At 54.1% G+C, this 26,616-nt stretch overlaps 1 protein-coding gene across 1 annotated transcript; it reads right to left on the bottom strand.

Annotated features, from left to right (window-relative positions):
* Positions 1 to 21,520: 21,520 nt before the first annotated feature.
* LOC143695320 (uncharacterized) lies at positions 21,521 to 26,616 on the bottom strand. The gene is made up of 5 exons (XM_077186610.1): positions 23,518 to 26,616; positions 23,229 to 23,381; positions 22,969 to 23,070; positions 22,525 to 22,601; positions 21,521 to 21,536 (listed from the first exon to the last, which is right to left on the bottom strand). The coding sequence occupies exons 1-5, from the start codon at positions 23,662 to 23,664 to the stop codon at positions 21,521 to 21,523; spliced, it is 495 nt and encodes a 164-aa protein (XP_077042725.1). The 5' UTR covers positions 23,665 to 26,616.

Raw genomic sequence — 26,616 nt, 5'->3', positions numbered from 1 at the left:
GTCTCACCTGTTTTTTGGGGATATTTTGGGGTCTCAGCAGCCGCAGCTCTGCCGGGCGGGGGCCGGAGCCCTCCGGGGCTGCCGGGGCTGCCGGAGCGACGCGTCCCCGTATTGGATCCCCGAGCCACCCGCTCGGGACCCAGCTCATCCCCGAACACGCCGATGACAGCGCTGGGGCCGTGAGTGCCCAGGGCCTGCACTGCCACCACAGCTGGGATCTCTGCTGAGCTCTGGGGCTGCACAATCCCACAGGGCTTGGGGCTGGGGTCGAGCACAGCAGAGTCCTCCTTGCGTTTCTGGCAGGGACAGAATGAAATGCAGCTTCAGAGGCACCTCTGGAGAAACTTTAGACTCCTCAACATGCACCGCAACAGCAACTTACACACGCGTTTACAACTGCCCAGGACAAAGGTAGAAGGCACAAACAAGATGCAAGAATTGTAGGCTTAGCACTCCCAGGGGATCCTGCAAGGAGGCTGCCAGCACAGGCACTGGTGTCTGTGGATGCAGCAGCTTTTCACAACCCTCTCAGATCTCCCACAAGAAAAGCCCCTGAAGACCAGAACATCAACTGTTTCCTCAGGAGCTTCAACTGCCTCCTAAAGTTTACATTCGGGTAGGATCCTGTTCTCAGCAGATCTTTAAGGCTGAATAGAAACCAGCAAGGTCTTATCCAAACCCTTTCTTCCCCTAATAATCTCCTCAGTAATATTTGACAGGAGGAGGTGGATGTGATGCCAAAGCTGGGGAATGAGCCCGTAGCAGCCAGGAAGGTGGCTGGGATTCCTCATGAGGATCTTCCTCTCCTAGGGCACCTTCAGGTGGCACTCATCGTACAGCAGCACTTGGGGGGACACTTGGAGCTCAGGAACGAGACATCTGGGCAGAGAGATGACCCCAGGCCAATCAGAGATCCTGAGAGAATGGAGAACGTTTCCCCCCAGAGATTGTGCAATGGAGCAGAACACATTGGTCACTGTCAAACGCACATTGAACAGCCCTACAGGGATAAATTGCCTTCTACCTCTGCCCACTCCAACATGGCTTGTCAAGGAGGCCCAAACCCTGAGAGGCAGCACCCAGAGGCTGCCCAGTGCCCCAGGCAGAGCCCTTTGCCCCACAGCTGCCTCAGCCCCTCCTGCACCCCAGAAGGCTTGCAAGGACTCCTGGAACAGTCCCAGTGAGCCACGAGCTCTGGGGGAGCCTTCCCAACAAGGATCAGTGCTCCCCAGGGCTCGAGGAACACACAACCCCAGTGTCTCAGTACAAATGACTCCCTTCTCTGCCATGGTGCTGCTGCCCTGCCTGAGAACTCAGCTCTTTGCCCCAGCCCTGGAGGGCACGAGACAGCAGCTGCCCCACAGAGGGGCTGATCAGCCCCTGCCAGGCCCTGCAGCTCCCTGGCTCCTTCACTGCCCAGCTCCAGGCCCTGCCTGGCCCCAGCTCCACCTGCTTTACAGAATGGCAGCCCAGGCACTGCCTGCATGGCTCTGCCTGGGACAGGGAACAGCCCCAGGGAGCTGCATCCCTCTGGGCATCACACTGACACCCACAGCAGCACAGCAGCATGGAATTCTGCTGCAGCAACCACGACTTTTGGGCTCAGCTCTGACAACATTAAAGCTCAAAATGGGAAGCAGAGGGAAGGAGAAAAACTGGAGCTGACCTGCCCCACCAAGGGCTGCTTTCCCCTCATCAGACCTTGCCCTCCCCACTCTTGCTGGGAGCCACTTCCCCCCTGCCATGGGCCCTCATGGACAGAGCCAGACCCTGACTCTCAGCAGCTGCTTGGTGTGGCCCAAACCAGTGCACGGTGCTCACCACCAGCACAACTCCACCTCTTGCAGGAAGAAGGAGAGGAGGCCCTCGGGAAATTTGTTCCCCCTCACGCACCAAAGCCCAGGCCAATCAATGATATCATTGCTGGTGCCTTTAGAAGAGGGCCCAGGCCCGTGCTGGGCTGTGAGCAGGGGTGCTTTTCACCACAGGCTGCTGCCCAAGCACTGCTGTTCTCATGTCCAGCTGGCACAACATGAGGGCATCCAGCAGCACTTCTCCTTGGCAGCTGCAGCCAGCAAAGCCTGGGCAAGGCAGTGCCTGGGGGAGCCAGGCAAGGGCTGAGACCTGGCTGTGATGATCAGGGTTGCCCCTCCCTTGCCAACACCCTCCAGGTGCACCAGCATTCTCTGGTAGAACTCGATCACCGTGTTGGAGCACAGGGTCACCTGGTGGGAGAGAAGAACAGTCAATTCTCCCTTACAAAAGCTCCTTACCCACGTATGATATCCTCCAGTTCCTGAGGGAGGATTTGGCCTTAATTCTTCTGCTGCTCCATGTGCAGAGCACAGTCTCAAGAGTAACAAAAGCCTTCTGGCAATACCAGATTTGTTAAACACCCCTTGCTATCAGGGCACAGGTCAGCTACATTGAAACATTAGACTACAGCTCTATGCACCACTGCATTCAAATTAAGGGGCCAATTTCTCATCTGACTACAATGACATCCGTGCAGAGGAAATCTGACTTGAACACAATGAGTTCAGCTTCACAGCAGGAACCAGCTCATCTTCCTGTTCATTCAAATCAGCCTGGCCATTTTCTTCTTGATCATCTTCATGGTCCTCCACATCTCCTTCAAGTCTTTGCATGTCCTCTTGAAGCGAAGCCTTCTCTGCTCCATTTCCATCCTGCGCCTTCTGGCCTCTTCTTCAGCTCTCCGGGCCGCTGCTCTCTGCTTCATGGCCGCCCTTCTGGGCCTGAGGCAGAGGAAGAAAGGCAGGAAGAGCAGCTCAGCAGCAGCCCAGTAGGGCCCCTGCTGCACGGCTGCCCAGAGCAGGGGTCCCCAGGCAGGCTCAGGTGCCTCTGGGGTAGCCTGCTCCAGGCCCTCTTTGCCCAGCTCTGCATCCTCATCCCAACTGATCACCACGGGCCGTGGGAAGTGGAAGAGGAGCAGCACCAGCAGGGCAGGGACTGATTTGGACACCATGGTCTGCAGGAGGAGAGAGACAATTTGTGTTGCTTTGCACAAGAGTTGCAAACCCGTGTGTTATTAGGGAATGGCCGCTCCTGCTGTGCCAGAGCGCTCGAGCAGGGGTGAGAATCTGGTGTCAAAGTGCATTCATGTGCTCCATGTTGCATGGGGCACCCGTGTGCAGGAATAGAGAACAACTTCCCTCAGATGGGATCTGCTGTGGCAAGGCCCCTCTGGTTTTCTCCTCCACGCAGCAGTTTGCATGCAGAATGTGGGCAGATGTAACTTGGAGGTCCTCCTGCTCACCCTTGGGTTCCCCTTGCAGAGCCTCAGCCCCTGCGTTCTGTCAGGGCCCCTGGGCAGGTGGGATATTCCCAGAGGAGAGGGGCCGGCTGTGTCCCCATTGCCCCTGTCCCTTATGTGCCTGTGCTCAGGAGGGCACAGAGAGGATGGGGACTCCTGCCTGCCCCGTGTCCTGTCTGCCTGCCGGGCCTGTCCCAGGGCAGCCGGGCTATGATTGCTGTGCTGTGTCCCCCTGTCCCTGCTGTCCCTGCTGTCCCTGCTGTCCCTGCTGTCCCTGCTGTCATGGCCCACTGCAGGTTCCACACCTACACAGCCGTGGTGGTTCCTGAGCTCTGCAGGGACCCGAGTGACAGTCTGAGTGGTGGCACTCCTGGTTTTCTTGCATTTGGCATCGCGCAGAGCAGAGGCTGGATCACAGCACCAAAGGAGCAGCTGCTGCAGGGGAGGAAAGGAGCCTCTGCATGGCCAAGGGCTGCTGTGGTGCCCCTGTGTCAGGAATTCCCCACAGCTGACACCTGAGTCCAGCATGGACACTCACAGACACAGCGTTTCTTCAGGCATTGCCTTTATTGCATCTTGACAGGGACTGCAGCTGCCTGAGGGAAGTCACCCTCCCGAGACAGGAGGGCAGAGAGTGTAATTTAAATTAACCAATTGTGATTATAGGCATTCGTAGCGACAGCCTATATACTGTATATATGAATATTAAACAAGACACAAAATAATTATTGGATCATGAAGATTAAGCAACATTTGCTGGTTTAGATAAAAATAAAGTATACCTCAGTTTTGGTTAGCTGCAATAATTCTTGGTAATTTTGAAGAATTATATAATTAATACAATTAATTATAAATTAATTATAATATATTATTATATGTAATCAAAAGAAAAGTGCCATTATTTAATTCCTACTTACTATTAAAATATTTATGATCTCTTACAAGAGTATTAATCTACATTATAATAATAAAAAGTTTGGAAAATATTTCTAAAGACAATTCTTTTTAAATAAGATATTTTAAATATTTCAAAACTATTTAAGAATCTGAATCAATCTCCAATCATTGGGCCCGATGCCTTCAGATGGTGCTTTCCTCTGTGCAGATGCAAAGGCTCTGTATGGAAAAGGGTTAAAATAGATGCAGTTACTACAGATCCCGTGAGGAGAGAGAGGGCAGAGGGGCAGGGTGTGTCAGGAGCCCGGAGCCTGTGCCCCGGCGCAGGGCTGTGCTGGGCAGCAAGCGCAGCTCTGTGCACCGGCTGCTCACAAAGATGTGCGGCTCGCCTTGGCCGGCCCAGAGAGCATCTCCAGCAGGAAGCTTTTCTTCACACAGCCACTGCCTGTGCTCCTCCAAAAGCCTGCCCTGCCTACCTTCAGCATCCTGGTTGTATCCCTATTCATTCCAATCAGCCTGGCCATTTGCTTTTCTATTTCTTTCGTGGCCCGGCGCATTTGCTCCATGTCTTTGAATCTCTTCCTAAGGAGCCGCCTTCTCCGCTCGCTTTCCACCTTCCTCCTTCTGGCCTTTTCCTCAGCTCTCTGGGCCGCTGCTCTCTGCCTCGTGGCTGCCCTTCTGCGCCTGAGCCACCAGCCCAAAAGCAGGAGCAGCGGCTGAGCAATTTGCCAGAGCTGGTGCAGGTAGCGCAAGGCAGCCAGGAGCCAGGGTCCCCAGCCAGGCTCAGCTGGCTCTGGGGGGGCCGCTTTCATCTCCTCTGCACGGGGCTGCCCATCCCCGTGAAATCTGTGCACCACGGAAAGTGGGAACAGGAAGAGGAGCAGCACAAGCCCAGCCAGGACTGCTCTGTGCGCCATGGTCTGCAGGAGGAGAGAGACAAGGCTTTCACTGGGGCTGCCAAGGGAGCTTGTGGGGGCTGAAGTGAGGCCCGGAGGCGCAGGGATGTGAGGGCAGAAGCAGAGGGCCCCGGGCAGCTGGCAGGCAGCAGGGCCTGTGCCAGTGGGCCAGCAGCAGCAGCCCCGTGCCCCGGCCAAGGCGCCGGCCCCAGGGGCTGGCCCTGGGTGCAGGGGGACAATGCAGGCCCGGGTGCGGCGCTTGTGGCCCGGCCCTGGCCCGGCCCAGCCCCGCCACGTGCGCACTCACCGCTTGCCCAGGCTGTGCTGGGCCAGCGTTACCTGCGGGGGCCTTTTCCAGCTGCCCCCATTGTGACACGCTGCCCCTGGTGTCACAGGGGCCAGAGGCATCACAGCCGGGCCAGTCCTGCCCTTGGTGCCCAGCCCAGCTCAGGGGCTCCCAGTGGGCCCAGCAATGAAAGCCCTGGCAGGCAGCAAGTGCAGCCCCTCTGGGAGGGGATGGGCCCCAGGGGCTCCCTCCACAAAGCAGGCAGAAGTTGCCAGACATGTTGTGGAAGAGAAAAGAATATAACTGATAATCTTGAATAGGATACATAATATCAACTATGAGAGCACCAGAGGTGCTTCTGTGATGGCGCTGGTTTTTCTCTCTTTCTCTGTGGAGTAGGTGAGGGTGGCTCAGTTTTCCTGTCTGAGTCTTCCCAGATGCAGCCCATCCAAGAACTCTGTGAAACCATCCCATTATCGGACACCACTGAGATGGAACAGTAGCCAGACCACCTCCAGGCTCCTCTAGATCAAGAAGCAGCACACAGCGGGTTCTGGCAGAGAATTTCAGCTGTTTTGTCCGAGAGTGGCACAAATTGGCCACTCGTGCTGTAGCGGAACAGCTGAGCAAGGGGCAGGAATCTCAGGTCCGAGCGCATTCATGCGCTCCAGCTGGCAGGGCCTCAGCGCCCGCCCTGTGCCCTCGCGCACGGACGGACAGGCTGGGCCCTGCTCGCTGCCCTCACGCTGGCACTGCTGGCCCCAGCGCTCTCCAAGGCCTTCTCCAGGGGCGCCTTCCTGCGGCCTTTCCGTGCCTGCACCAGGCCCAGCAGAGCCCTGCAGAGGGGCTGTGGGCCAGGGCCTGCAGGGCCAGCGCCAGGGCCAATGGCTTCTTCCCCCTGCCACAGGGCAGGCCAAGCTGGGCTCTGGGGAAGGAAGCCTTGGCTGTGAGGGCTGTGAGGCCCTGGCACAGGGCGCTCAGAGCAGCTGCGGCTGCCCCGTCCCTGCAAGTGTTCCAGTCCAGGCTGGATGGGCCTTGGAGCAGCCTGGCCCAGCCAGAGGTGTCCCAGCCCATGGCACAGGGGTAGAACTGGATGGCCTTGGAGGCCACTGTGGACACTCACAGACACAGTGTTTGTTCAAGCACTGCCTTTGTTGGAACTCTGCACTGACTGCAGCTCCAGAGGGAACAGAATGCCACAAGAAATGAGGGCAGGCAGTGTCCTTTTGAAAATCTATCATATCTTTTAAACATCCTCAGGAACAAATCACAATAATAATCATCCTTACCTTAAGAATTTTTTTCTAGAGTGTTCTAAAAGATATATGAACTAATAGAATGACAATGGTGTTTGGACATTGTAGAGTGTGAAAAGTTACTTAGTGTGACAAAGATTCAACACATATCAATTCTGGTTCATTGCCATAATTCGCAGTAATTGTTACAATTAATGATAATTACTATGTAGTAAGTAGAATGTAGAATCATTCTACGAGAATTAGTAGTTGTTTCTTATATAATTCCTACTAAAATGTACAATTTTTATACTATACAATGAAATTCTTTATAGATAAAAAAATAAACTATCTAAATTATTTCTAAACTAAGTGTGAAGTTAAATCAATATCCACCTAATGCGTGCCTCGGCCACGTTTCGGGGTATCCCCGTCCGGCTGTGGCTGCTCCGGATAGCACAGTCCTGTCCAGCACAGCCTGCCTGGACTCCCAGGCAGCTTCCAGCTGCAGGCTACCTTAGCAAGCTCAGCTCATGGGGGATATCAGCTCTTTAGTGATTATCAGCAAATCATTTGGGATTTCAGCTCTTTGGCTTGCTAAGTGCCTTGGGCAGATGCAGGGAGAGAGAGGAGAAGGCTGTGTGAGGTTCCACAGAGATGTCTTTATTGGACTCTTCTGCAAAGGTTTTCAGGGACAGCCTCTTCTGTCAATCTGGGTGAAAGTAAAGGTTTTTACAGCATTCAGGGGTTTCAGAAATTGTTCAATAGTAAGGGTTGAGGCGAAAGTGACCTATAGTCGTAGAGAGAGATAAGCAGGGGCCCAAAGGCGGAAGAGGGGCATCTTAGGCCCAGCCATCATGACTCGGCATTTCCTGCCTTGGCTGCTGAAGGCCAGGAAGGCCTTGCAGGCCCTGTGCCTGCCCCATCCATCCATCCGGCCCAATCCTGCTTCAAATGCCTCCATCCTCGAGCAAATGCAAAGCTTCTGTATGGAAAAGGGTTAAAATAGATACAGTTAACACGGATAAAGGAAGAGAGAGGGCAGAGGGGCAGGGTGTGTCAGGAGCCCGGAGCCTGTGCCCCGGCGCAGGGCTGTGCTGGGCAGCAAGCGCAGCTCTGTGCGCTGGCTGCTCGCAAAGATGTGTGGCTCGTCTTGGCCGGCCCAGAGAGCATCCCGCTCACCTTGCTGTTCATTCAAATCAGCCTGGCCATTTTCTTCTTGATCATCTTCATGGTCCTCCACATCTCCTTCAAGTCTTAGCACGTCCTCTGGAAGCGAAGCCTTCTCTGCTCGATTTCCATCCTGCGCCTTCTGGCCTCTTCTTAAGCTCTCCAGGCCGCTGCTCTCTGCTTCATGGCCGCCCTTCTGGGCCTGAGGCAGAGGAAGAAAGGCAGGAAGAGCAGCTCAGCAGCAGCCCAGGAGGGCCCCTGCTGCACGGCTGCCCAGAGCAGGGGTCCCCAGGCAGGCTCGGGTGCCTCTGGGGTAGCCTGCTCCAGGCCCTCTTTGCCCAGCTCTGCATCCTCATCCCAACTGATCACCACGGGCCGTGGGAAGTGGAAGAGGAGCAGCACCAGCAGGGCAGGGACTGATTTGGACACCATGGTCTGCAGGAGGAGAGAGACAATTTGTGTTGCTTTGCACAAGAGTTGCAAACCCCTGTGTTATTAGGGAATGGCCGCTCCTGCTGTGCCAGAGCGCTCGAGCAGGGGTGAGAATCTGGTGTCAAAGTGCATTCATGTGCTCCATGTTGCATGGGGCACCCGTGCGCTGGAATAGAGAACACCTTCCCTCAGATGGGATCTGCTGTGGCAAGGCCCCTCTAGTTTTCTCCTCCACGCAGCAGTTTGCATGCAGAATGTGGGCAGATGTAACTTGGAGGTCCTCCTGCTCACCCTTGGGTTCCCCTTGCAGAGCCTCAGCCCCTGCGTTCTGTCAGGGCCCCTGGGCAGGTGGGATATTCCCAGAGGAGAGGGGCCGGCTGTGTCCCCATTGCCCCTGTCCCTTATGTGCCTGTGTTCAGGAGGGCACAGAGAGGATGGGGACTCCTGCCTGCCCCGTGTCCTGTCCGCCTGCTGGGCCTGTCCCAGGGCAGCCGGGCTGTGATTGCTGTGCTGTGTCCCCCTGTCCCTGCTGTCCCTGCTGTCCCTGCTGTCCCTGCTGTCCCTGCTGTCCCTGCTGTCATGGCCCACTGCAGGTTCCACACCTACACAGCCATGGTGGCTCCTGAGCTCTGCCGGGACCCGAGTGACAGTCTGAGTGGTGGCACTCCTGGTTTTCTTGCATTTGGCATCGCGCAGAGCAGAGGCTGGATCACAGCACCAAAGGAGCAGCTGCTGCAGGGGAGGAAAGGAGCCTCTGCATGGCCAAGGGCTGCTGTGGTGCCCCTGTGTCAGGAATTCCCCACAGCTGACACCTGAGTCCAGCATGGACACTCACAGACACAGCGTTTGTTCAGGCATTGCCTTTATTGCATCTTGACAGGGACTGCAGCTGCCTGAGGGAAGTCACCCTCCCGAGACAGGAGGGCAGAGAGTGTAATTTAAATTAACCAATTGTGATTATAGGCATTCATAGCAACAGTCTATGTACTGTATATATGAATATTAAACAAGACACAAAGTAATTATTGGATCATGATGATCAAGCAACATTTGCTGGTTTAGATAAAAAGAAAGTATACTTCAGTTTTGGTTAGCTGCAATAATTCTTGGTAATTCTGATGAATTATAAGTTCTATGTAATCTAAAGAAAAGTGCCATTATTTAATTACTACTTATTATTAAAATATTTATGTTATCTTACAAGAGTATTAATCTACATTATAGTAATAAAAAGTTTTGAAAATGTTGCTAAAGACAATTATTTTTAAAGAAAACATTTGAAATATCTCAAAACTATTTAAGAATTTGAATCAATCTCCAAACATTGGCCCTATGCCTTCAGATGGTGCTTTCCTTCGAGCAGATGCAAAGCCTCTGCATGGAAAAGGGTTAAAATAGATGCAGTTACTACAGACCCCGTGAGGAGAGAGAGGGCAGAGGGGCAGGGTGTGTCAGGAGCCCGGAGCCTGTGCCCCGGCGCAGGGCTGTGCTGGGCAGCAAGCGCAGCTCTGTGCGCCGGCTGCTCACAAAGATGTGCGGCTCGCCTTGGCCGGCCCAGAGAGCATCTCCAGCAGGAAGCTTTTCTTCACACAGCCACTGCCTGTGCTCCTCCAAAAGCCTGCCCTGCCTACCTTCAGCATCCTGGTTGTATCCCTATTCATTCCAATCAGCCTGGCCATTTGCTTTTCTATTTCTTTCGTGGCCTGGCGCATTTGCTCCATGTCTTTGAATCTCTTCCTAAGGAGCCGCCTTCTCCGCTCGCTTTCCACCTTCCTCCTTCTGGCCTTTTCCTCAGCTCTCTGGGCCGCTGCTCTCTGCCTCGTGGCTGCCCTTCTGTGCCTGAGCCACCAGCCCAAAAGCAGGAGCAGCGGCTGAGCAATTTGCCAGAGCTGGTGCAGGTAGCGCAAGGCAGCCAGGAGCCAGGGTCCCCAGACAGGCTCAGCTGGCTCTGGGGGGGCCGCTTTCATCTCCTCTGCACGGGGCTGCCCATCCCCGTGAAATCTGTGCACCACGGAAAGTGGGAACAGGAAGAGGAGCAGCACAAGCCCAGCCAGGACTGCTCTGTGCGCCATGGTCTGCAGGAGGAGAGAGACAAGGCTTTCACTGGGGCTGCCAAGGGAGCTTGTGGGGGCTGAAGTGAGGCCCGGAGGCGCAGGGATGTGAGGGCAGAAGCAGAGGGCCCCGGGCAGCTGGCAGGCAGCAGGGCCTGTGCCAGTGGGCCAGCAGCAGCAGCCCCGTGCCCCGGCCAAGGCGCCGGCCCCAGGGGCTGGCCCTGGGTGCAGGGGGACAATGCAGGCCCGGGTGCGGCGCTTGTGGCCCGGCCCTGGCCCGGCCCAGCCCCGCCACATGCGCACTCACCGCTTGCCCAGGCTGTGCTGGGCCAGCGTTACCTGCGGGGGCCTTTTCCAGCTGCCCCCATTGTGACACGCTGCCCCTGGTGTCACAGGGGCCAGAGGCATCACAGCCGGGCCAGCCCTGCACTTGGTGCCCAGCCCAGCTCAGGGGCTCCCAGTGGGCCCAGCAATGAAAGCCCCGGCAGGCAGCAAGTGCAGCCCCTCTGGGAGGGGATGGGCCCCAGGGGCTCCCTCCACAAAGCAGGCAGAAGTTGCCAGACATGTTGTGGAAGAGAAAAGAATATAACTGATAATCTTGAATAGGATACATAATATCAACTATGAGAGCACCAGAGTTGCTTCTGTGATGGCGCTGGTTTTTCTCTCTGTCTCTGTGGAGTAGGTGAGGGTGGCTCAGTTTTTCCCGCCTGAGTCTTCCCAGATCCAGTCCATCCAAGAGCTCTGTGAAACCTTCCCATTATCGGACACCACTGAGATGGAACAGTAGCCAGGCCACCTCCAGGCTCCTCTAGATCAAGAAGCAGCACACGGCTGGTTCTGACAGAGAATTTCAGCTGTTTTGTACGAGAGTGGCACAAATTGGCCACTCGTGCTGTAGCGGAACAGCTGAGCAAGGTGCAGGAATCTCAGGTCCGAGCGCATTCATGCGCTCCAGCTGGCAGGGCCTCAGCGCCCGCCCTGTGCCCTCGCGCACGGACGGACAGGCCGGGCCCTGCTCGCTGCCCTCACGCTGGCACTGCTGGCCCCAGCGCTCTCCAAGGCCTTCTCCAGGGGCGCCTTCCTGCGGCCTTTCCGTGCCTGCACCAGGCCCAGCAGAGCCCTGCAGAGGGGCTGTGGGCCAGGGCCTGCAGGGCCAGCGCCAGGGCCAATGGCTTCTTCCCCCTGCCACAGGGCAGGCCAAGCTGGGCTCTGGGGAAGGAAGCCTTGGCTGTGAGGGCTGTGAGGCCCTGGCACAGGGCGCTCAGAGCAGCTGCGGCTGCCCCGTCCCTGCAAGTGTTCCAGTCCAGGCTGGATGGGCCTTGGAGCAGCCTGGCCCAGCCAGAGGTGTCCCAGCCCATGGCACAGGGGTAGAACTGGATGGCCTTGGAGGCCACTGTGGACACTCACAGACACAGTGTTTGTTCAAGCACTGCCTTTGTTGGAACTCTGCACTGACTGCAGCTCCAGAGGGAACAGAATGCCACAAGAAATGAGGGCAGGCAGTGTCCTTTTGAAAATCTATCATATACTTTAAACATCCTCAGGAACAAATCACAATAATAGTCATCCTTACCTTAAGAATTTTTTTCTAGAGTGTTCTAAAAGATATATGAACTAATAGAATGACAATGGTGTTTGGACATTGTAGAGTGTGAAAAGTTACTTAGTGTGACAAAGATTCAACAAATATCAATTCTGGTTCATTGCCATAATTCGCAGTAATTGTTACAATTAATGATAATTACTATGTAGTAAGTAGAATGTAGAATCATTCTACGAGAATTAGTAGTTGTTTCTTATATAATTCCTACTAAAATGTACAATTTTTATACTATACAATGAAATTCTTTATAGATAAAAAAATAAACTATCTAAATTATTTCTAAACTAAGTGTGAAGTTAAATCAATATCCACCTAATGCGTGCCTCGGCCACGTTTCGGGGTATCCCCGTCCGGCTGTGGCTGCTCCGGATAGCACAGTCCTGTCCAGCACAGCCTGCCTGGACTCCCAGGCAGCTTCCAGCTGCAGGCTACCTTAGCAAGCTCAGCTCATGGGGGATATCAGCTCTTTAGTGATTATCAGCCCATTTGGGTTTCAGCTCTTTGGCTTGCTAAGTGCCTTGGGCAGATGCAGGGAGAGAGAGGAGAAGGCTGTGTGAGGTTCCACAGAGATGTCTTTATTGGGCTCTTCTGCAAAGGTTTTCAGGGACAGCCTCTTCTGCCAATCTGGCTGAAAGTAAAGGTTTTTACAGCATTCAGGGGTTTTAGAAATTGTTCAATAGTAAGGGTTGAGGCGAAAGTGACCTATAGTCGTAGAGAGAGATAAGCAGGGGTCCAAAGGCGGAAGAGGGGCATCTTAGGCCCAGCCATCATGACTCGGCATTTCCTGCCTTAGGCTGCTGAAGGCCAGGAAGGCCTTGCAGGCCCTGTGCCTGCCCCATCCATCCATCCGGCCCAATCCTGCTTCAAATGCCTCCATCCTCGAGCAAATGCAAAGCTTCTGTATGTAAAAGGGTTCAAATAGATACAGTTAACACGGATAAAGTAAGAGAGAGGGCAGAGGGGCAGGGTGTGTCAGGAGCCCGGAGCCTGTGCCCCGGCGCAGGGCTGTGCTGGGCAGCAAGCGCAGCTCTGTGCGCCGGCTGCTGACAAAGATGTGTGGCTCGCCTTGGCCGGCCCAGAGAGCATCCTGCTCACCTTGCTGTTCATTCAAATCAGCCTGGCCATTTCTTCTTGATCATCTTCATGGTCCTCCACATCTCCTTCAAGTCTTTGCATGTCCTCTTGAAGCGAAGCCTTCTCTGCTCCATTTCCATCCTGTGCCTTCTGGCCTCTTCTTCAGCTCTCCGGGCCGCTGATCTCTGCTTCATGGCCGCCCTTCTGGGCCTGAGGCAGAGGAAGAAAGGCAGGAAGAGCAGCTCAGCAGCAGCCCAGTAGGGCCCCTGCTGCATGGCTGCCCAGAGCAGGGGTCCCCAGGCAGGCTCGGGTGCCTCTGGGGTAGCCTGCTCCAGGCCCTCTTTGCCCAGCTCTGCATCCTCATCCCAACTGATCACCACGGGCCGTGGGAAGTGGAAGAGGAGCAGCACCAGCAGGGCAGGGACTGATTTGGACACCATGGTCTGCAGGAGGAGAGAGACAATTTGTGTTGCTTTGCACAAGAGTTGCAAACCCCTGTGTTATTAGGGAATGGCCGCTCCTGCTGTGCCAGAGCGCTCGAGCAGGGGTGAGAATCTGGTGTCAAAGTGCATTCATGTGCTCCATGTTGCATGGGGCACCCGTGTGCAGGAATAGAGAACAACATCCCTCAGATGGGATCTGCTGTGGCAAGGCCCCTCTGGTTTTCTCCTCCACGCAGCAGTTTGCATGCAGAATGTGGGCAGATGTGACTTGGAGGTCCTCCTGCTCACCCTTGGGTTCCCCTTGCAGAGCCTCAGCCCCTGCGTTCTGTCAGGGCCCCTGGGCAGGTGGGATATTCCCAGAGGAGAGGGGCCGGCTGTGTCCCCATTGCCCCTGTCCCTTATGTGCCTGTGCTCAGGAGGGCACAGAGAGGATGGGGACTCCTGCCTGCCCCGTGTCCTGTCCGCCTGCTGGGCCTGTCCCAGGGCAGCCGGGCTGTGATTGCTGTGCTGTGTCCCCCTGTCCCTGCTGTCCCTGCTGTCCCTGCTGTCATGGCCCACTGCAGGTTCCACACCTACACAGCCATGGTGGCTCCTGAGCTCTGCAGGGACCCGAGTGACAGTCTGAGTGGTGGCACTCCTGGTTTTCTTGCATTTGGCATCGCGCAGAGCAGAGGCTGGATCACAGCACCAAAGGAGCAGCTGCTGCAGGGGAGGAAAGGAGCCTCTGCATGGCCAAGGGCTGCTGTGGTGCCCCTGTGTCAGGAATTCCCCACAGCTGACACCTGAGTCCAGCATGGACACTCACAGACACAGCGTTTGTTCAGGCATTGCCTTTATTGCATCTTGACAGGGACTGCAGCTGCCTGAGGGAAGTCACCCTCCCGAGACAGGAGGGCAGAGAGTGTAATTTAAATTAACCAATTGTGATTATAGGCATTCGTAGCAACAGTCTATATACTGTATATATGAATATTAAACAAGACACAAAATAATTATTGGATCATGATGATCAAGCAACATTTGCTGGTTTAGATAAAAATAAAGTATACCTCAGTTTTGGTTAGCTGCAATAATTCTTGGTAATTTTGAAGAATTATATAATTAATACAATTAATTGTAAATTAATTATAATATATTATTATATGTAATCTAAAGAAAAGTGCCATTATTTATTTACTACTTACTATTAAAATATTTATGATCTCTTACAAGAGTATTAATCTACATTATAGAAATAAAAAATTTGGAAAATGTTTCTAAAGACAATTATTTTTAAATAAGATATTTTAAATATTTCAAAACCATTTAAGAACTTGAATCAATCTCCAAACATTGGCCCGATGCCTTCAAATGGTGCTTTCCTTCGAGCAGATGCAAAGGCTCTGTATGGGAAAGGGTTAAAATAGATGCAGTTACTACAGACCCCGTGAGGAGAGAGAGGGCAGAGGGGCAGGGTGTGTCAGGAGCCCGGAGCCTGTGCCCCGGCGCAGGGCTGTGCTGGGCAGCAAGCGCAGCTCTGTGCGCCGGCTGCTCACAAAGATGTGCGGCTCGCCTTGGCCGGCCCAGAGAGCATCTCCAGCAGGAAGCTTTTCTTCACACAGCCACTGCCTGTGCTCCTCCAAGAGCCTGCCCTGCCTACCTTCAGCATCCTGTTTGTATCCCTATTCATTCCAATCAGCCTGGCCATTTGCTTTTCTATTTCTTTCGTGGCCCGGCGCATTTGCTCCATGTCTTTGAATCTCTTCCTAAGGAGCCGCCTTCTCCGCTCGCTTTCCACCTTCCTCCTTCTGGCCTTTTCCTCAGCTCTCTGGGCCGCTGCTCTCTGCCTCGTGGCTGCCCTTCTGCGCCTGAGCCACCAGCCCAAAGGCAGGAGCAGCGGCTGAGCAATTTGCCAGAGCTGGTGCAGGTAGCGCAAGGCAGCCAGGAGCCAGGGTCCCCAGCCAGGCTCAGCTGGCTCTGGGGGGGCCGCTTTCATCTCCTCTGCACGGGGCTGCCCATCCCCGTGAAATCTGTGCACCACGGAAAGTGGGAACAGGAAGAGGAGCAGCACAAGCCCAGCCAGGACTGCTCTGTGCGCCATGGTCTGCAGGAGGAGAGAGACAAGGCTTTCACTGGGGCTGCCAAGGGAGCTTGTGGGGGCTGAAGTGAGGCCCGGAGGCGCAGGGATGTGAGGGCAGAAGCAGAGGGCCCCGGGCAGCTGGCAGGCAGCAGGGCCTGTGCCAGTGGGCCAGCAGCAGCAGCCCCGTGCCCCGGCCAAGGCGCCGGCCCCAGGGGCTGGCCCTGGGTGCAGGGGGACAATGCAGGCCCGGGTGCGGCGCTTGTGGCCCGGCCCTGGCCCGGCCCAGCCCCGCCACGTGCGCACTCACCGCTTGCCCAGGCTGTGCTGTGCCAGCGTTACCTGCGGGGGCCTTTTCCAGCTGCCCCCATTGTGACACGCTGCCCCTGGTGTCACAGGGGCCAGAGGCTTCACAGCCGGGCCAGCCCTGCCCTTGGTGCCCAGCCCAGCTCAGGGGCTCCCAGTGGGCCCAGCAATGAAAGCCCCGGCAGGCAGCAAGTGCAGCCCCTCTGGGAGGGGATGGGCCCCAGGGGCTCCCTCTCAAAGCAGGCAGAAGTCCCCACTGATAAGTTTCCAAAGGGAAAAGATTATAATCAATAATGTTGAGTAGGATACATATTATCAACTATGAAAACACCTGAGGTGCTTTTCCTAATAGGACTTGTTCTTCTGTCAGTGGGGTTGGGTGATGGTTGCTCAGTTTTTCTTGCTTGACTATTCCCTGATCCAGTCCATCCAAGACTTCTCTGAAACCTTCCCATTATCAGACAGCAGAAATAAAGAACTGCCGTGAAACCACTTCTAGTCCCCTTCAGATCAAGAAGGTGCAGGGGGATGGTTCTGGCAGAGAATTTGAGCTGCTCTGGACAGAGTCGCACTGCTGTGTTAGCAGGGACTGGCTGCTTGTGTTTTTCTTTGGATGAACAGAATCTTCCTTGTGTCCCCAGTGAACACATGGAGCTCACACCAGCAGTGCCTCTTGCCTGTTCCCTGCCCAGCCAGACCTTCCAGCCCAGCTGAAATGCCCAGCGTGGCCTTTGAGCACAAAGGGATTGCAGAGCCAAAAGCATCTGTGTAGCCACCATGGTGTTCAGCGGCTGCTGCTCGGGGAAGGGCACTGAGAGGAGGCCACTGCTGCTCTTGTCAGAGCGCTGCTGTGCAGGGATGTCCCTCGCCCTGCTCAGTCCCACATCTGCCCATCTTTTGGCCTGCTCTGAGCTCAGGTGGATGCCATCTGCTCCCAGCAGACCCAGCTGCTCCACGGTAGATGCACAGGCATGGAATCCAAAACCTTGAGTATCCCCTGAGTAGCCAGGCATTCAGCTGTTCAGTTTGTCACGGCCCACAGCAGGGGTTAGAACAAGATGGTTTTTCAGATTCCTTGTGACCCGAACCATTCCAGGCTTCTAGGATTTCTCCATGACTGACTTTGGTCCCCTCAAAAGACCTCCTCTCTCCTCTCTTCCCTCCACCTGTGGAGAACGCATTCTGATGCTGCTGCTGCTGTTGGGACAGATTGGTGGATACTCTTCCTGCCATCTCATGGGTGTAAGCATGACTCCTCTCTGAAGTCTTTGTCCCTGAATCAGTGCCTTCAAATAACAGTTATCTCCCCTCCTTCCTTTTCCATTCAGCACTTGAGCACACACAGCATTTCTCATCGTTTTCCACAGAACAGCACAGGTGCCAGTTCCCATCTTGTGGAGCCCTCTGCCATAAATCAGCCTGACAGGTTTATTCTCAACGTAATGGGAAATGATGACAAATGCAGCTGCATAATCTAGTTAGTAACTCACCATAATGACTGCTTCTGGGCTGATTTATGGGTTTTGTCATATGTGAGCTTTCAGAACTCTAGAGGTTACATTTTTCACACTTTTTTGTTGGAATCTCAGTTTATCAGACTTTACTGCAGCATTAATCACTTGCAGTACAACCCTGGACTCCACAAATGTATCACATCAGCGTGAAAAAAGGCAGAGAAAACAAGAACTGTTGTGAATTAATGAGCCGGGTAACACATGTCTCACAACAGTGATGAAACAACCTGTGTTCTTCTTCAAGCCGCAACAGAAAGTCCCAACGTCTGGTTATTTAATTTTTTTTTTTTCACAAAACACAGGCAGCAGCAAAGGACTGAAACAACACAGCCAGGTTTGAAACCTGAAAGATCTGCAAGGCTGAGTCTGTCCTAGTTAATGGTGAAATGATGTGTGAATCTGTCCTAGATGTTCAAATGAAGAAGGTTGATTCCAAGTTATAATATGGCTTCTAAGCAAAACACTGGGATTATATAGGAGAAATGCATGTGTCATGAAACAACCAAGAAATCAGAGACAGTTCCAAACTCTGCTGTGAAGGTCTGGGAAATGTTCAGAGTTACCATCTATGGAGTTTGGTGCAGGATAAGCTGGAACAAAAGGCCATCATTACCCAAATTGATTTCCTTTGGGTTGGTTTGTTGGTTTTTTTTGGTTTGTTTTTTCTTTTCCTTTTTCTTTTTTTTTTTTGGTTTTTTTTTTTGTTTTTTGTCAGATAATGTTTTATAATACTCTAAGAAATATGTTGAAAAGGTCAGCATGATCCATCAGACACAAGCAGCAGGGCTGGGGTAGATGCAACATGTTCCTTGCACTGGAGGGTAGACAGAGGCAAGATCTGGTTTGGGGTCAATCACACCTGGATCAGGGAGGTGGCTGAAACCTGGGCTGGCCAAAGCCTTAGAATCACAAAATATCCTGGGTTGGAAAGGACCCCCAAGGATCAACAAGTCCAGCTCCTGGCCCTGCAGAGGACACCTCCCCAAGAATCCCACGCTGTGCCTTGGCATGTGCTGGTGGGCAGGAGCACACAGCTGGCCGTGGCTTTGGGTGCATGGGTAAGATGAGATGGTGAGGAGCATCCCTGCTCCCTGAGCTCCTGGAGAGCTGCAGACACTGATCACTGGTAAGGACAGCACCAGGGCCATGGCCTGGGGCTGGTGATCTGGTGTCTCCTTCCTGCTGCTGCTTTCTGCTACAGATAACAGCCTGGTACCAAGGTCTTGTTGCTGAGGTGATAAACGGCTGGGGAGATTCCCTCCCTGCTCTTGTCTGCACGAGTTCTTATGCTCAGCACCAGGAAGGATTGGGCCAGAATGGAGGCATTTGGAGTCTCAGGGCTGAGGCTGAGACAGACAGGCAGGCAGAGCAGCTCCTCCTGGCTGATGCAAACATTAGCCCTGTGCTGGCCAGGCCAGTGATCCATAGCTATGGGTCCACAGTGATGGTGGTCGTGGGTATTCACTGGGAGAAGAGGAGGTGTAAAATGAAGCTTCTGAAGCTGCTTGGGATCCTGGAAGCTGCTCAGACCCCACTTGACCACAGTGGTTGTTTGGCCAGCTGAAGTGATGGAATTCATTGGGCTGTGCAGGGACAGTTTTCTGTGCAAACATGAAGGACTTTCAGGGGGGATGAAATACGACCTCATAGTGGAAACAGCTGGGCTGAACACTCTTTATTCCAGGTATGAATCTTTGCTCTGAAGAGCAATGGATTCCACCTTTCATTAAACCAGAACTTCTTGTTGTTGTTGTTGTTATTTTGAGGAACATAAATGACCTTTCTTGTTTATTTTATTAGCATTTTTAAATCTTTCTTGTTTATTTTATTAGCATTTTAAATCATCTGGTCACCCACTGCATGCATGAAACATGAGATGTTCCCAAATTGTAGCTCACTTCAGACAGGGAGTGCTGATAGTTGGCAGATCTGTACAGGTGTCCTCATCCTCTGTGCATTGGATGTTATCCCATCCAAGCAGGCAGTTTAACACAAGCAGCTATTTCACTGAGCTTAATTAACAACAGAAATAAAAACTATATCTTTATAGCAAAGTTACTTTGACATCTACCATCACTCAGCGAGAGGTTTATTGTTATGGACACATAATATTGGCTTTTTGCAGAGATTAAAATGGATTTTCTATCTGTGGTGTTCAAGTAACTTTGTTATTATCTTGGTTTGAAAAGCCAGGTGTCTTCTAAGGAAGGCAGGAGCCTCCCCTGGAGTGGAAAATGTAAACCCCCTCCCTCTGAATTGTTATAATTTTGAAATGAAGGAGCTTTCAGGCAAAGATATGGGAATAGGAATAACAGTTCTTTTTTAGGAAAAAATAAAAATATAAATGCAGTAGTACAAACGAAAAAAACCCCACTGACAGAGTCAGAACAGGGCCTGACACCCTGTGGGTCAGGGTGCTGGCAGCAGTCCCATTCAGTGGTGGCTGCAGCCCTCCTGCAGTGCCAGGTGTGGCTCTGTTGGAGCAGGGATCCTGGAGAAGGGTGGAGTTTTCCTCTGAAGGTCCAGGGCTGCTGTAGATGGGCCTGGGAATCTTCCTTCCTCTGGGAATCCAGTTGGAAAAGGCTGATCCTCTGGGAATCCCATGGAGAAGAAAGACAGCTGCTGCTCTGGGAATCCAGTTGGAAAAGGCTGATCCTCTGGGAATCCCGTGGAGAAGAAAGACAGCTGCTCCTCTGGGAATCCAGGAGGAAAAGGCTGCTCCTCTGGGAATCCCGTGGAGAAGAAAGACAGCTGCTCCTCTGTGTCGCTATAGGACACAAAAGAACACACGCTCACACCGTTCTCAAGGTGAAAGAGAAAAAAGGGCCGTTTATTTTCTGACTCCAACATTTATAGTTTCCCAAAAGTGACAGTGGATTGGAGGGTGACAGTGGCACCTCTCCAATGCCACTGGTTAAACCAACAATCCATCAACTCTCTCCTCCTCCATAAAGGAATGCAAAACAATTAGTTATTTACAGAAAGTGTGTGAGAAAATTCACTACAAGAATGTCAACATCAGAAGGCTTAGAAAATCTTAAAAACCCAGGGTGACACCTCTGGGAATCCAGTAGGAAAAGGCTGATCCTCTGGGAATCCAGTGGAGAAGAAAGACAGCTGCTCCTCTGGGAATCCAGTTGGAAAAGGCTCCCTACAGTGTTCCAAATCTCAGATTCTGTCCAGGTAGGAATGCTTGGCTCCTCCCCCTGGGCAGAGCATCTCCCAATGGGATGATGTCATTTAATCAGCCCTGCAGTGACACTCAGTGGCACATTACCAGAAGATAATTAATAATTAATGGCCTACTAATGGAACACACCTCCCCACAGGGAGGATTGGTTGTGGAAGAGAGAAACTGCCCAATGAACAGAAGATAACTGCCCCACCACTGACAGATGGCAAACAGAACACACACTTATCTTGCAGTCCAGGACCTGTCCCCACTGGCTGCCCCCATTCTCCAGAGTTCATGGTGTCCAGGGAGGCTGCAGCTGCCGGTGCCAGGAACAAATGAGATGGGTCTGGGTTTCAGAAAGCTCCAGAATCCATTTCTGACTCCCGAAAGACAGGGCAAAGGGAGGGCTGTGGGGCTTTTATAGGGTATCCCAGGGCTGGAGTTTGGGTTTGGGTCAGGGGAGGAGTTCTTAGCAACACAAGAAGGGTGAGATCAAATTCCTGCCTCTTAGCAACAAGGGCACTCCACACAGAATGGGTCCCCAAATCCTTAATTTCCCCTTAAACACCTCTGAAATGGTGGGACTTGAGACATCTTTGATCAATTTCATCCTCTAATAACACTGATGCTGTTAGTTCCAGAGTGCCCAGGATCTGCCTGGCAAGTCAGCTCTGGCAGGAAGAAGGCGGCTGCCAGGGGGCTGCTTGTGGCCTCTGACAGCCCCATTGCTCAGGGCTTGCCAGCGCCCCAGCCCCTCAGGCCCTGCCCCAGCGCGGCCAAGCTGCCCGGCAGCAGCGCCGCAGCCCCACAGCAGCTCCAGAGCAGCCCCAGGCAGAGGCACCTGGGAGCCCTCAGCAAGGCAGCCAGCAGCAGACGGGCAGGAGGGCACGGATGGCGCTTCCTGCCTGGCACAGGGCTTGTGGCCATCTCCAGGCAGCGCTCGGGCAGGGATCCCCGCAGCTCCGGCCCCTGCCCAGCCGCTCTGTGGGCAGCACAAAGGCTTCAGCTGAACCACCAAAGGCCAAGGGCCTTCTGGCCATTTCCCCTTGCCCACTGCACGCCTGGGCAGCTGGCTGAGCACAAGCACCCTTTATCCCCTCTTCCCCTAGGCCCTGCGCACCCTGGGCAGCAAAAGAAAGATCCTGGCAGTCTGTGTATTAGAACACAGTCTATATTTACATGTAAAGGAAAAAAAAAAAAAAGAAAAGAACGTTCTTGTAGTAAAAGAAAATTCCTCGTGATTTATGTGGCCCCAGCAAAAAGAGCTTCTGGGATCAGCTCTGCACAGAGCTGCAGCAGGGCAGGCAGCCGAGCCGTGACACACGAGGCCATGCCTTCCATGCCCTGCGCAGGTGATTTCGGAGCCACTGGAAGCTGGAGATGGGAGCCCGCTCTCCTGACTTGAGGATGCAGAGGGTTTGAATTGCCAGGCTTCCGACGGCGAGGCTGATGTCATTTGTTTTTTCTTCAAGGGCTGCAAGAGAGAGCAACAGAGCCACGGTCAGAGCCGGATGTGCGGGGAGCCGAGGAGAGCCCCCAGCAATGGCCATGCCAGCCGGCTCTTGCCATGGCCAGGAGGGAGCAGGGAGCAAGGCGATCAGGCCGAAGCTGCGGGCCACCAATGGCCCCCGTGGCCCTGAAAGCTCAGTGTGCTCTGGCCACGGGAGCAGAGCCCTCCGCAGCCGGGGCAGGCCTTGCAGCTCCCCCCCGGCAGCCCCCGCTGCCAGCCCGCTGCCCTCACTCACCAGTGCAGATCAGCTGCAGCTCTCGCTGCTGCCCCCTCAGGCGCCGCCCGGCCATGCCTGTGAACACAGAGCCTGTCACGGCGGCAGCGGCACAGCTCCCTGCCAGCGGCGCTGCCGGCGCTGTGGCCACACGGGCTGCTGGCCCGGCAGGGCTCAGCCCGGCCCTTGGCGCACGCTGCCGCCCCAGGGCACGGCTGCCAGAGGGCGGCAGCAGCAATGCCCAGCCCAGGCGGGGCTCCACGGCGCCGGGCCCGGCTGGCGCTGCCGGGGCAGCAGGCGGGGCCGGGGCCGAGCTGCGGCGGGCCGGGCCGGGGAGGGAGCGCGGGCTCGTGGCTCACCCATGAAGCTGATGGCCGCCTCTCGCAGGGGCTCCTGTGGGCTCTGCAGGTAGCGCAGGGCCCGGCGCAGGTGCTCGGCCGCTCGGCTCCTGTCCTCTGCCAGCTGCAGAGAGCGGCAGGAGGGAAGGCTTGGCGCGGGCTCAGCCCCTGGGCCGGGCGCTGCCTGCGCCCAGCCCCGGCCTCCCCTGCCCGCACAGCCCTGAGGCGCGGCCAGCAGCCGCCGGCCAAGGGCTCCCGAGGGGAGGGGGCAGCGGGCCGGCTGCTGCCCGGGGAGCCGCGGTGCCGCCCCGCAGCCCCGCCGGGCCGGGGCTCCACGGGCACCCGGCTCGGGCCCTCGGGAGCCTGGAGAGGAGCCCGCGCGGCCTCTGGCTGCCGCAGCGGGCAGGGGCACAGCTGCCCGGCCCGCACACTGAGCGCCGCCCTCAGGGGCCTTCTCCAGCCTGAGGCTGGGCCTTGCAGGCCCTCCTTACCAGGCACTCGCTGAACTTGCACAGTTTCTGCTCCTTCACCAGCTTCTTGAGATCCCTCCTCTTCATCAACTTGAGCGCACAAAGCAGCACTTCCCGAGAAGCCTGGAGAGCAGCAGGGACGCGGAGATGGCCCCACAGCCCAGGGCACGGCACCCGCGTCCCTGTGCCATGGCCTGCAGGAGGCTGCGATCCAGCAGGCGCAGGGCAGGAGGCAGCCGAGCCCCCTGCCAGGGGGACAGCAGCAGCCCACGAGTCCTCACCTCTGCCACACGCTGGTTCTCATCATGGCAGTGGAAGAAGAGTGCAAGCAAGCTCTGTTGCACAGGGCTTTCGAAAGGGTTTTCGCTCTCTTCCAAATACTCCATCATGTCTTGGAAGAGTTTGATGGAGAGCAGCTGTACCTGGCTATTATCCTGTAGGAAAAAAAAAAAGAAAAACTACCTCAGCATTGGCTCCTGCAGGCCCCCCTGGGCACAGGGCTGGAAATGCACAGGGCACACAGTTTCCAGGTAGCAGCCAGCGGCTGTGGGTGGGGGCACAGAGCCTTACGTGGTCAAAGAGTGGCAGGAGCGCCTCAGCCAGCTGCAGGGCAATGGGGGTTGACATCATAATATGTGATTTGTGCAGGAATAGAAAGCTGAGTGTGATGAGGGTCATGCCAGCTATCTCTGCATCACTGTCGCACAGTAGGTCCATGTCATGGTTTGACACTGGCACAATGCCAGTGCCCCCATGAAAATACCTTCTCCCTGGTTTCTGCTGTGAGATGTGACCAGGAATAAGCAAAGCAGGCTCCTACTTAGGGAAAAAAGAAAACAAAACTTTATTAACTACACTACAACTACAAAGAAAAAGGAACACACATACACAGGGAAAATGAAAACGTCACAAATGCATTTCCTCCTCCCCCCACCAAATTTCCAGCTCAATACATTTGTTCCTCAAATCACCAACTCTCAGTCCTGCACCACCCTTCAAACAATCAATCCTCAGTTCATCAAGAGGAGAGGAGTCCTTCTTGTGCCATGGGCTTCCCCTGGAAACACAGCTGAAGCCTCATGTGTTTCCATGTCACTCGTGGCACCGCCCGGAGTACATCTGCCGTCGTGACTTCTTCCTTTTCATGTCCAGTGCTCTCACCACTGAACACGGACCAGAACTGCTTCTAGGGTTGTCTTTTAAGGATGCTCTGTCCCAATCCAAAAAGGCACAGTCTCTCCTTTGGGACACCTGTCCCCACAATCTCTCCTTTGGGACACCTGTCCCCCCCATATTTTTTCACCCCCTGGGGCCGAGGGGCATCAACACTGAACCCTCTTGGCTCTGAGGCCATTGCCTCCCCCTAGAATGCAGTCTCTGTATCACAAGGAACATGGGTCTGTCCATGGCTATACAAAAAGAGTCCAGCAAAAGCTACTCCATCATCTCTTCCCACTAGGATTCTTCTCTATTCTTCTACTATCTCTCGCTTGCCCAGACCTCTCTCACACTGGCCCATTTCCTTCTTCATCTTCCACTCTATCTTCTAGGAAAGGTCAATGTTCTGTGAAGTTCTCATTTTCCAAAAAGGGGTTAAAAGCTCCTACAAGTGGCCGGCTGAACCCCCCCCTCTTCTCCGTCCCAGCCGTGCTGCCGGCACAGGCCCATGTTTATCAAGCTTCAAGGTCACAGTCTCAGGCAGCGGCTCTTTCTCTCTCTCTCTCTCTCTGTCTCTCAGGGGGGGCACCCGATGGCTCCCGGTGTCTCTCTCTCTCTTTCTCTCTTCCACCCTTCCACCCCGGGGCTCAGGCCTACCTCTCTCGGCCACATGGCTTTCCCCTCCCCCTGCCCAGCCAGCAGCTGGGCCGGGGGAGAGACCCGAACTCTTTCCCGCCGGAAACCCAAGAGGGCCCTCCCAGGGGAGAGCTCTGCTTTTAACCCCGTGTTCTCAGAGGCGTGTCCATGTCTCAATGGCCAGGTTAAATGCCAATATTAAAGTCTGAATATCCATTGGCCAAAAACACAGCATCCCAAAAAACACATTTCCTGTCAAACCACCACATTCCACCCTTCGCCTCTGAGAACACACTTTCTAAAATTATTAACAAAATTACAAAACACTTCAACACTTCTACAAAACAGGAAAACCTTCATCCCCAGATTTTTACTATGCAGCTACCTTAACTCAATACATGCTTTGTTCTTATTCTTCTTTGGTCCCATCTCACAGCTTTACTCACAACTTTATCTTATCATTCCCCCCAAGGTTCGATTCCCGGTCAGGGAACCAAAAATGTCATGGTTTGACACTGGCACAATGCCAGTGCCCCCATGAAAATACCTTCTCCCTGGTTTCTGCTGTGAGATGTGACCAGGAATAAGCAAAGCAGGCTCCTACTTAGGGAAAAAAGAAAACAAAACTTTATTAACTACACTACAACTACAAAGAAAAAGGAACACACATACACAGGGAAAATGAAAACGTCACAAATGCATTTCCTCCTCCCCCCACCAAATTTCCAGCTCAATACATTTGTTCCTCAAATCACCAACTCTCAGTCCTGCACCACCCTTCAAACAATCAATCCTCAGTTCATCAAGAGGAGAGGAGTCCTTCTTGTGCCATGGGCTTCCCCTGGAAACACAGCTGAAGCCTCATGTGTTTCCATGTCACTCGTGGCACCGCCCGGAGTACATCTGCCGTCGTGACTTCTTCCTTTTCATGTCCAGTGCTCTCACCACTGAACACGGACCAGAACTGCTTCTAGGGTTGTCTTTTAAGGATGCTCTGTCCCAATCCAAAAAGGCACAGTCTCTCCTTTGGGACACCTGTCCCCACAATCTCTCCTTTGGGACACCTGTCCCCCCCATATTTTTTCACCCCCTGGGGCCGAGGGGCATCAACACTGAACCCTCTTGGCTCTGAGGCCATTGCCTCCCCCTAGAATGCAGTCTCTGTATCACAAGGAACATGGGTCTGTCCATGGCTATACAAAAAGAGTCCAGCAAAAGCTACTCCATCATCTCTTCCCACTAGGATTCTTCTCTATTCTTCTACTATCTCTCGCTTGCCCAGACCTCTCTCACACTGGCCCATTTTCTTCCTCATCTTCCACTCTATCTTCTAGGAAAGGTCAATGTTCTGTGAAGTTCTCATTTTCCAAAAAGGGGTTAAAAGCTCCTACAAGTGGCCGGCTGAACCCCCCCCTCTTCTCCGTCCCAGCCGTGCTGCCGGCACAGGCCCATGTTTATCAAGCTTCAAGGTCACAGTCTCAGGCAGCGGCTCTTTCTCTCTCTCTCTCTCTCTGTCTCTCAGGGGGGGCACCCGATGGCTCCCGGTGTCTCTCTCTCTCTTTCTCTCTTCCACCCTTCCACCCCGGGGCTCAGGCCTACCTCTCTCGGCCACATGGCTTTCCCCTCCCCCTGCCCAGCCAGCAGCTGGGCCGGGAGAGAGACCCGAACTCTTTCCCGCCGGAAACCCAAGAGGGCCCTCCCAGGGGAGAGCTCTGCTTTTAACCCCGTGTTCTCAGAGGCGTGTCCATGTCTCAATGGCCAGGTTAAATGCCAATATTAAAGTCTGAATATCCATTGGCCAAAAACACAGCATCCCAAAAAACACATTTCCTGTCAAACCACCACATCCATGAGGCTTTGGGTCAGGCTCCACAT

This window comes from Agelaius phoeniceus, chromosome 15, assembly GCF_051311805.1.
Source record: "Agelaius phoeniceus isolate bAgePho1 chromosome 15, bAgePho1.hap1, whole genome shotgun sequence".
Classification (NCBI taxonomy): Eukaryota; Metazoa; Chordata; class Aves; order Passeriformes; family Icteridae; genus Agelaius; species Agelaius phoeniceus.
The sequence above is the reverse complement of the archived record's forward strand: the minus strand, read 5'-3'. Positions and strand labels throughout refer to the sequence as shown.

Bases quoted from the DNA above. Each gene is read 5' to 3' on its own strand.
- LOC143695320 (XM_077186610.1), bottom strand. From the start codon at position 23,664: ATGGACCTACTGTGCGACAGTGATGCAGAGATAGCTGGCATGACCCTC. The intron at 23,071-23,228 runs GTGAGGACTCGT...GCTGCTCTCCAG, and splicing joins AGAACCAGCGTGTGGCAGAG to GCTTCTCGGGAAGTGCTGCT. The intron at 22,602-22,968 runs GTAAGGAGGGCC...CGCTCTCTGCAG, and splicing joins GCAAGTTCAGCGAGTGCCTG to CTGGCAGAGGACAGGAGCCG.